The sequence below is a fragment of the Ostrinia nubilalis genome, chromosome 17 (assembly GCF_963855985.1).
Source record: "Ostrinia nubilalis chromosome 17, ilOstNubi1.1, whole genome shotgun sequence".
In the NCBI taxonomy this organism is placed as follows: Eukaryota; Metazoa; Arthropoda; class Insecta; order Lepidoptera; family Crambidae; genus Ostrinia; species Ostrinia nubilalis.
The window spans coordinates 12972392-12982796 of NC_087104.1; the positions used below are offsets into that span (position 1 = coordinate 12972392).

Consider the following 10405-nt stretch of genomic DNA (forward strand, 5'->3'; position numbering starts at 1 on the left):
ATAAATTCTTATTCCTAAGATACGTTTTTACTTTTTTATCTTTTCTTCTTCTTATTTTTTGTTGTTGGCAATAGGTAAGTACTCGCTTTTAATGTTTAAATTAATAATGCAGCGACTTATAGACAAAATATTAGGGTGTAGAGCTGATTAAAAAGAAAATTAGGAAAATGCAGCTGCAAAAATTACTTTATTAGTGTTTTAATTAAATCTACAAAGATAATGGAAACTAAAATAAACCTATCAATGAAAACAAATTCCCGTAAAATCTAATCCTCCTCATCATCTTCATTTTCTTCATCAGCTGCTTTGGGCTCTTCGGCTTCCTCCGTCTGAAAAACATTTGTTAATTTGTTGGCAAATTGCATAGTAGAAGAATAAATAATCAATAAAAAATAATAACAAAGATTATCCATATAAAAATAATTAAGATTTGGTAGAAAATCTCACCTGAGGCTCCGGTTCAGGTTCTGGCCCAGTTTCCTGCATCAAAAAAGGGTTGAATATAAAATCTTAGATATAAATCAAATCATTTAAAAAATAGTAGGATTACATCAATGTGTGTTTTAATTCCATGAAAAGTTAAAGTGCAATGAAGCAGCATTTATCGGTGTACCATTAAACGGCATCACGCGGAGCGCGGGGCGACAGATTTAATCATTGTATGCAAGTACCTCAGTTTGTATAGAAAACACGCGCGGCACTTCACACTGAGAACGCGTCCGCGCGCGTGATTTTTAGGGTTCCGTACCTCATAAGGAAAAAACGGAACCCTTATAGGATCACTTTGTTGTCCGTCCGTCCGTCTGTCAAGACCCTTTATCTCAAGAACGCGTGAACGTATCAAGCTGAAATTCACATGAAATACTCAGGTCTATTGTCCCTTTAAGCTGTGAAAATAACAAACTTCTAAGCCACAGAGGCGGCGTTAAGCGTGGGCGATGTGGGCCACCGCCTACGGCCTCGCGGTACAAGGGGCCTCGCGACTCAAAAATGTTTAAAGCGAGAATAAAACAAAAATAAGCCGTAATGGGTGCGACTCTGGATGGGTGTGACTCTGCAAAGTATATTATTTGTTATGGATGTGATTCTGGTTTGGTGGCATCTTGCCTAATGGCAAATCGCAAAAACTTCCCGATTAATCGGGACTATACGATGTTTACAGTTGATTTTCCAGAATATCGCAAATTCTTTGATACATAACGTTTGTACTGCCGGAATTCATTCTCCTCTGGAATGTCCCCAAAATTCCATTATTTTTGCCGTATCACTTACCGTTTTCGACATATCTGCGTGTGCAAATGACCTGCGCGTATCGATACGATTAATATTATAGGGAGTCCTTCGTACTTACATATATTATGAACCTCAAGATGTATAACTCAAAAACATTTTACGAAACTATTGAATAAATAATTGATTTTTTGCAATATTGCAAATATCATAGGACTCATTGTTAGTACTGCTAAAGTTCATCACCCCTTCAGGAAACCCCCAAAATTTCAGTATTTTTGCCGTATCTCTTACAGTTTTCGAGATATTTGCATTTGCAACCAATTGTGCTGTATATTATAATATATATATATGCATGTACATTGAAAATGTTTGATTTTCTCGTAATTCGTCAGTAACTCGTAAACTATCATAAATACGAAAAAAACGTTAATAATCAATTTTGTAGACATTCCAATTTTTCACAAAAAAGTTTCAATACCTTTTTCATTTCAGACAATAGTTTTTTAGTTATAACAAAAACAATGCTTTTTTCAATTGTTTAAACAATTTGCGAATGGCCGATAGTCGTCTACACAAACTAATGGCCACGATTCCACCACGAGACAAACCTACTGTCAAAATTTTAAATCGATTGCTTCATTTCCCTATTAGTAATCGTTCGCCAAAATTTGAATCCGAACATCCATCCATCCATACACACACACACACACACACACACACATACATACATTTTTCTAAAAATAGCATATAATCATTTTAGTGACCCTAAAACGCGAAGATATCACAAAATTTTCACTTCCGACTTTTGGGGTGAAAACAATTCCCCTTATCGGGAAGTTAAAAATATAAATCAATTTTGTTGTGAAACATGTTTTCTTAGTCTGGCAACATTTGCCGCCGACCAGAGTGCGGGGAATCCCCGGTTTATTTGTTTACTTTCTTTACTAGGATCGCCATAGAGCAGGGCCTCGCGAAATCTGTCTTGCCCACATCAAATTTAGTTGTTGCCCCGCCACTGCTAAGCCAAGCCAATCAAAAGATACAGCCGATTATGTCGATATTTTCAACAAATTTTCGACACTCGCAAAGGAATCAAAACCTACAGGATACTTCCCGTAAACTCAGAATCTTGAAATTTGGCATAAAGCATTGTCATATAATGCAAATATAGGAAAAATTGCGAAAATTTCATTTTTTTAGTTATATAATATAATAAAAATATTTTAATAAAATGAAACTTACTACCTTATTTCTCACGAACGAATAAAGGTATCAAATTGAAATTTATACCAAATACCTAGATCTATTGTCCCTTTAAGAAGTAAAAAAATCAAACTTCTAAGTTAACGCGATCAAAAGATACAGCAGTTTATACCGACACCTTAGACGAATTTCCGTCACACGCTAGGGAATCAAAACCTACAAGGTACTTCCTGTGAACTCAGAATCTTGAAATTCGGCACGAAGCAACGTTATATAGTACAGAAAAAGGAAAAATTGCGAAAATGATAAATTTGAAGTTATATAAAATTTAAAATATTATTTTTGCTTACATGACAAAATATTTTTTTAATAATTATAAACTTACTACCTACCCTTTTTCACATGAACGCGTAGAGATATTAAAGTTGAAATTCATATCAAACACTTCTTAAATCTAATTGCCTCTAAACTGTGAGAAATTCTAAATCAACGCAAAAATTCAAAACGCTGAGGTAGGTACCTACCTATAATGCAAATATAGGAAAAATAAATAAATAAAAAATAATCATACCGCATATTTTGAAATTCGCCACTACTCGCAACGGAATCAAGTAAGTAATTTGATTTAATACGTCATAAATTGTAAACCGCTACGTTTGTAGGTACGGCGGAACCCTCGGTGTGCGAGCCCGACTCGCACTTGGCCGGTTTTTTATATGAAAATCACGCGCTCCGCGGCGGAGCGCGGCGCAGTGTGATAACCGCCTAACCTAGCGCTAGATAGCGGTGTACCAGAGATAGCTTGGCAAGATTTCGATGGCTAGTGTTAATTGAAAGCTAAACAACAATGATATGACAAAAAACTTCAGCAAAACATCACATACAGCAATCTCCTCCTCCTTAACGCTCTCCTCCTCCTCATATTCGTCACCATACCCCACCGGGAACATCGTGAGGCAGTCGCGCTCGCCCGACTCCACGTCGCTGCTGATGTAGCAGGGATTCAGTCCTGCCAGCTGCAAGAGTGGAAGACTCCGCTTGCGGGACACCATCACGGCGAGACGGTCTTTGCTGGGATTATAATAAGGGTCATAATAGCATGCGTTAGCGGTGGTAATACTATTTCTGCTGGAAGTATCACTTGTGCTGATGGAGCAGGGGTTCATACCCGCCAGCTGCATTAGTGGAAGACTCCACTTGCGGGACACCATCACGGCGAGGCGGTCTTTGCTGGGTTCGTAATAAGAGTCATAAAAGCATGCGTTGGCGGTGGTAATACTGTTTGTTTCTGTTAGATATCACTGATTATTTATTAACGTAGTTCTACTAGGTAACAATTGGCTAAGCTAAAGGGCAAGCAATAGGCTGTCAAGAACACATGCGTGGTCTATTAAAAATGTGCAGGCATTTTTAATGAGGGGAGATATAGAACGCCAAGGGACTCAGGATATCCATGGAATCTGGGACTTGTCGTGGAAAAAATGGTTTATGTGAACAATAACTTAATAAACCAATACGTACTGCTTTCGTAATCGCTCCATTTTGTCATACTGCTTTATAGTGAAAGCTATGTGTTCCGCTGTGTTGGGGTCATCTCCAACGAATATGCCGTACTGAAATCGACATCAAGTTATTACTAAAAGAGAGTACAATAATTACAAAAGGAAAAAAAACAATGTGCTTCCTTAAGCCAAGCCAACTTTAAAAATGTACTCGTAGATTTGTAAATTTTTAAAGTACAAAAACTTCCAAGCTTTCTATAAAAGAAAAGTTTGTAAAGGCGATACTGCTAGTCATTTTGGGTACTTAAAGTTACCCAAGACGACCGGAAAGCGCAGCGTAGGACGTCCACCCACATGGTAGACTGACGACCTCTTAAAGGTAACAGGTAGGCGCTGGATGCAGGCCGCTACCAGCCTTTGTGAAAATCATTGGGGGAGGCCTATGTTCAGCAGTAGACGTCCTACGGCTGAAATGATGATGATGATGACTATTGCTGTTATTAAGATGGGTCTCAATATACTCACATTGAGCATCTCGTCCTTGTACTGCATCATGATCTCCTGTACGTCGTAGCGCTTGTCGATGTTGAAAATGACGAGCACGTGCGGCGGCAGGTGCTCAGACTCGATGGGCGTCGCCTCTTGGACTATCTGGTGGAGATAATTTATTCAACTACTGGAACTCCTGGTTACATGGTACAGTCAGTCTCAAATAGTTCGTGACACCCAAATGGCCGAATACTGAAACGCCATTTAAATATTTGACGGCTTCTCAAATAGTTAAGCAGCTCCTAAACTTACATTTCGCATACTCAAAACAATATCTAAGCAGTTCTCAATTTTTAAGCACCTCTCAAATTAAGTAGCAATCAAACGCCACTCAAATGAATTTTCGCATACTGAAACGCCATTCAACGCTAAGCATTACTCAAACAACTGTCAAATCGTCTTGAGCAGCCGTTAAATTTGAGAGTGCTTGCGCGGTATCTTAAATCCTATTCTTATACCTAAATCGACCTAAAAAGTGGTAAATAATGTTTGTGTCAACGTTATCATTTCTTTCGAACCTCGAGGAAATACCTAGATCTAATCGCAGGAACGCAATAAGGCTGAACGCTATTGAAAAATATTATTTGATAATGACATGCAATTCCGAGCGAGGTTCCGCGTCTCTAAAGAAACGGTGTTGTTTCTGGATTCATAATTTGGAAGCTCTTTGAAACCCCTCACCAAACGCCATACAAGCAGTGGACCAAATACTTATTATAACCCTACGGTTCTACGCAACGGGAAGTTATGAACGTGTACTAAGTAGGTGATATCTTCCACATCGAACAGCCAACTGTGCATCGTATAGTGCACAAAGTAACAACCAAAATAGCTGCTATGAAATCGCTTTAAAACATGCCTATTTCTGAGGAATATGGGGACATCGCAAATGGGTTTAAGCTATAGCAGCATTTCCAAGAGTTTGTTGTTGCTCTGTCAACAATGATAAATGTCAATTGTGGTTACGTTTCGGTCCACGATCGCCACTTAATAGATTTCAACAATAAAAAGTATCACCTTTAAAATTATTATTTTTATTAAATAAAAATGCAAGCATTAATTTTTTTATATAATAAAACGAGATTTATATGTAATAGAAACTAAAAATAAACTGTTCTATGTTAAGTTGATTGAGTATATTTCCATAAAAGACAATACATAACCAAACGATGCTGCGTGTAATGGATAAAAAACGTAAAGTCATCATTTGTGTAAATGAAAACATACTTTTTTTGGCAAATGTTGCCATTATGTAAACATTTGAGAGCTGCTTAGCTGATCACGGCTTCAAATCCGTTGAGTAGCGTTTGAGAATACCATTTAAAATTGAAGGATACTTAAATTTAGGAGCCCGTCAGCTGAGTGACAGATTTGAGTAGTGTTTCAGTATTCGGCCGAAAGTGACAAAAAAGTTGATAACGCAACCTTATTCTATTTGTAACAAAGACGTGTTGCGAACTTTTTGGCTACTTTGGATGTCACGATCTATTTGAGACTGACTGTACTAAAAATCTTAAAGCTTCTCGAGCATTGGGAATTTTCCTGATATCGATGTTCCTTAATATTATACTCGTAGAAGAAGAATGACGCTATCTGTAAGGCAATTTTATGGGTTATTGAAAAGCTTCCTGAAATAATTTAGAATGCTTTTCAAAAATGCTTAATTCCAAAAAGTTTGAATCCGAATCCGAAGTCCGAATCTAATAGAGCACCGAATCCGAAGTCCGAATCTAATAGAGCACCTATTTTTATGATCCCAAAACACATAATCCTAATGTGTAAACCAGTGCCTAGCATTAATTACTGATAACGCAAACTTCTGAAATTAATTATAATGTAACCTTCGGGAAGAAATAAGCCAGTCCATTAGCCTTAGCAAACTCGTTGGGCGGCGAGTACAGTCCGGGCACGAACAGTCCACCCGGAGGGATGTACTCCTCGCCTTCCACCTCCACGTCGGAGTGGAACTCCTCCTCTTCCTCCACTTTCTCCAAATCCTCTGCCTCTTCGCCCTGTCATTAAGAAATATAAATGAGCAGTTTTCAATCTTTGAAAGAACACAACCTAAGCAACTTTTTCAAGATACTTCGACATCAAGACTGAAAAAAATTTAAGCCGATAATTACGAGCCATTTAATTTGTATCGTTGATTTCAAATATCTGATTAAAACAGTGCTTGCTTGATCAATGATGTCAAGTGCCGTATTATTATTTCGCAAATTTTGCTGTCATATTTATTATTTTGATGATGTTTACCACGCCTTCGGTTTCCTTTTCTTCTTCACCTTCGCCTTCTTCTCCAGTTTCTTCCGGCTCAGGATCAGCTGGAAGCTGTTAAAATTTTAACATTATTTATCAACAAACATAATTTATTATAAGTTCGTATTTATACTCCTGGTAGAAAGCAATATCTACCAGAATTTATTTAAATATCTTACCCCAGCCTGGATTCTTGCCATTCTTTCCTCCTCCTGCCGCTGTTTCTCAACCCTCTGCCTCTCTTCCTCAGCCTCCCTGGCCAAACGAGCAGTTTCGGCTGCCAACCGATCACGTTCTTCTTGTTCTTCACGCTACAACATCACATTGATACTTTAAAGTGACTAACTACTTTACATACTGACAACCTTTGGAGTGAATCAATTTTTCCAGAAGTCTAGGTTTTTTAATTTTATTTGCCTACTTTGAGCAGTTAAGAAAATATGAGATGCCACATAATTTTCTTAACTACTCTCAACAATAATCGGGGACTGTCTAGTTGTAACCCATGACAGTCCGCTCGACTTGTCATTGGCCTATGATCGCGCCGGCGATGGCGATCTGCACGCGTTGGTGTGGTTGAAGCTTAATAAAGGTGCCTATAAAAAATTATGTTTCAAACAAAAGTTACATGAGCTTTCTCACCAGTTTTTGCATTTTCGCTTCGTACCGATCTCTGCGAACTTCCCGCGCGGTCTTGCTGATGGTAGCGTAACGCTCGTACGCTGGGATCGGAGGGATCTGCTTCTCTGGAGGCACGTCCTCCTTAGGTACCGGTATCTCTTCGTAGAGCGCGTACCGCATTAGCTCTGAGAATACGGGCAATAGCTTTCCAAGCTGTAGACCCTGACTACACAGGAGTTGCAGCAGTGGAAACAAGAGGTGGAAATAGTCCTGTAGCTTAAAGATCTTGAAGTCTAGTCTTAAAAGTACATTTTAGTATGTACCCTTATGTTCATTCATATTCAGAAATGGTGGTTCATTACTCGAAGCTTTAGCTTCAGGATTTAAAATTTTAAACCAAGCCTAACTCCATAAATTATTTCAAATCATTGTCCCATCCGTATTTTTCTCCCTTTTATGACTTCACTTCAGAGGTTCAGAATTAGTGAGTTTGTAGACTTGTACTAACTAACAAAGTCCCTGTTATCCGTGTCCATCATCTTGAACAAGACCACCAGCGCCTCGTCCTTCAGGAGCGCGTGGAGACAGGCCTCGTTCGGGTCCACATCGCTCATGTATAAGGCCTCCTTGGCACCAGCTTCTGTCAGCTGGATCGTCTCTTTGGCCCCCACCGATATATCTGTAAGATGAAAATAACCAGTGTTAAGTTTACACTTGATTTTGAAGAACATTCGTTCGTTTCAGCCAAATGACAGCCACTGCTGGACAAAGGCCTCTTCCAGGCTTTCCATAACGATAGGTCCTGCGCTGCCCGCATCCAGAACATTGCCAGCTCCGAAATAAGCTGACCTCGCCTCGTTTCCCGCTCTGCCTTTTCTCCGCGCCTTGCGGTGTGCAAATCGTGTGACTATAAACTGACAGCTGACAGCTTATGCACAGTTCACTCCTCTTGTCTCGTCTCCTCGCTGTTCGTTTCATCTCCGCTCCGCTTTGGTGGAAATAAACTGCCAGTTTTACCGCACTCTCCACACTCTCCACTTTGGTGAAAACCAGGCCTAAAAGAGGGATGCAATTAAAAACAAACTAACTGATCAAATCCCACTTCTCGTACAAGTCGAAGTGCGCGTGGTGGCAGTGCGGCCAGAACAGGATGAAGTTGAGCCGCTTGGTGTGCCGCGACATGCGGTCGCAGACGCGGCGCTTGCGCGCGGCTAATGTCAATACTCGGAGACGCTCGGTGGCTTCGCGGGACTCTTCTTCTAAGCGCAAGTCGTCTTCTAGCTTTTTCTGTTTTAAAATAATAAAAGCTTATACACCAACATAATATGTAGACGTCCTATGGCTGAGATGATGATGATGATGATGAGTATGTTAAAACGTCTCTGTCGAGACGTCTCATTACCCTATTTTTTTAACGGCTTTTCACAAATGAACCTACAATTATAAACACGACTCGCGAAAACAGCGCGCAAACGGTCAAAATATGACAAATGGACAAAGGTCTGATTGTTTTGGTACCAACATAATATTTTATATACTGTCTTAAAGTTGTGCTGCCAGTCTGCAGTGGGACGTACTAGTCACTTTGGTACGCCAGACTATTGGTCAAAACATTTAGCAATCGTTGGAAAAGGGTAAGTCTGATAGATAGAACGTTATCATTTCTTCTGGACTTGTTTATAATACTCACAGCTTCCTCAGGCAGCATCGCTTCTATATCCCGCTTGGGCCGCTCCATACCAGTGTCGACCTCGCGCTGCATGTGGCCCAGCTCCTCTTCCATGATGCGGCACAGTTCGATACCGTTCGCGCCGAACATTGCTCGCGTCAGCTTACCTTTCTAAGCGAATGGCAATTGAAATTCAAGCATGTGTAATGGGATTGTACTGATAAAACTTGAAATAAACCTTTTGCATTTTTAGAAAGAAAAAAACTTACAAAAATAAAAAGAAACACGGGTTCACTTTTGTCCTTAAACCTTGCTAGTGCTTGAATGTTGTCTGCTAAGGCCTGCAATATTAATAAACGTATTAATCTTCCCGATAGTAAGTGCAAACCGATAGCACTTGAACAAAAAAAAAATCTTCCCAAATTAATTATAGCACTTAATAAATATGCCCCTTACCTTTGCCATAGCAATACGATCTTGCCCAATTTCCAGCTTGCCTTTCCTTATAGCATTGCCGGCAGCCAGGCAGGGCCCGCAGAAATCCGAGTATACTTCCATACCTGTAGAGGATGTTAGTGACCGTAACGCTACTCCAAATATAACCCGTTTTTAACGCAAGTTCCTTTTAAATTTCTGTCGTAGTGTGTATCGCGTACCTACCTACTGATAAATAGAGCGCGAATAGGAGTCACAAGTATACTGCTAGCGCTTTAAAGGTGCTAAGAACGTTTTCTGTACAAATATTAGGTACGAACGCTTTTCTCTAAGATCATAATTGAGTTAATTATCAAGAGTCTCGACTCGTTTGTTGGTCCAAAGAACGTCCACTGCTGAACAAAGCCCTCCCCTGAAGGGATTTCCACAACGATATTATGCTGCCCCTAATGCTGCCCTCATCATTGGGAGAGATACATTTAACTTACAAATCAATTGGTGGAAGTGGGCTTGAAGGTACGCATCAAACTCCTCGTCATTTTCAATAGTATCCTGAATAGAAACCTGTCCCTTGCGAGCCATTTCGTAGAAATATTAGCAGCAAGAAATTATTCCAATAACGCAAGGTATTTATATTGACATCTGACAGAAAAGATAAGTCATAAAGGCTATGCCACATGTCACAATAGTGTATCTTCTTTTTATTAATCCTTCTTGATGTCATGTTATGAAGAAGAATTAATTTGCTAGCTGAAAGAAATACAATGCGACCGTGGCCGTGGTATGCGCCCGGTTTCGCCCAAAGCGGAGGAGAGGAGAGATGTGCGGCGAAGCTGGCAGGTTATTTCCACCAAAGCGGAGACAAGAGGAGAGGAGATGCGAGCTATGCGTAGCGGAGACGTGAGCTTATGGGTGTGCGAGGCGCGGGATGAAT

General features: G+C 39.9%; 2 protein-coding genes across 2 annotated transcripts; both read right to left on the reverse strand.

The window, feature by feature from the left end:
* Nucleotides 1–241: 241 nt before the first annotated feature.
* LOC135080272 (uncharacterized) lies at nucleotides 242–6581 on the reverse strand. The gene is made up of 7 exons (XM_063974959.1): nucleotides 6561–6581; nucleotides 6329–6499; nucleotides 4464–4589; nucleotides 3958–4049; nucleotides 3321–3507; nucleotides 448–480; nucleotides 242–329 (listed from the first exon to the last, which is right to left on the reverse strand). Exons 1-7 carry the CDS (start codon nucleotides 6579–6581, stop codon nucleotides 267–269), a joined length of 693 nt encoding a protein of 230 aa, XP_063831029.1. The 3' UTR covers nucleotides 242–266.
* Nucleotides 6582–7370: 789 nt separating this feature from the next.
* LOC135080273 (uncharacterized) lies at nucleotides 7371–9363 on the reverse strand. The gene is made up of 5 exons (XM_063974960.1): nucleotides 9306–9363; nucleotides 9058–9207; nucleotides 8456–8654; nucleotides 7876–8046; nucleotides 7371–7552 (listed from the first exon to the last, which is right to left on the reverse strand). The coding sequence occupies exons 2-5, from the start codon at nucleotides 9184–9186 to the stop codon at nucleotides 7371–7373; spliced, it is 681 nt and encodes a 226-aa protein (XP_063831030.1). The 5' UTR covers nucleotides 9187–9207; nucleotides 9306–9363.
* Between the last annotated feature and the right edge of the window lie 1042 nt (nucleotides 9364–10405).

Coding starts and splice junctions, on each gene's coding strand:
- LOC135080272 (XM_063974959.1), bottom strand. CDS start 6,581: ATGTCGAAGTATCTTGAAAAA. Junction 4,590..6,328: donor TGGCTTATTTCTTCCCGAAG/GTTACATTATAA, acceptor TATCTCCACCAG/ATAGTCCAAGAGGCGACGCC. Junction 330..447: donor AACCTGAACCGGAGCCTCAG/GTGAGATTTTCT, acceptor AATGTTTTTCAG/ACGGAGGAAGCCGAAGAGCC.
- LOC135080273 (XM_063974960.1), bottom strand. CDS start 9,186: ATGTTCGGCGCGAACGGTATCGAACTGTGCCGCATCATGGAAGAGGAG. Junction 8,655..9,057: donor CGATGCTGCCTGAGGAAGCT/GTGAGTATTATA, acceptor ATTTTAAAACAG/AAAAAGCTAGAAGACGACTT. Junction 7,553..7,875: donor GGATAACAGGGACTTTGTTA/GTTAGTACAAGT, acceptor CCGTATTCTCAG/AGCTAATGCGGTACGCGCTC.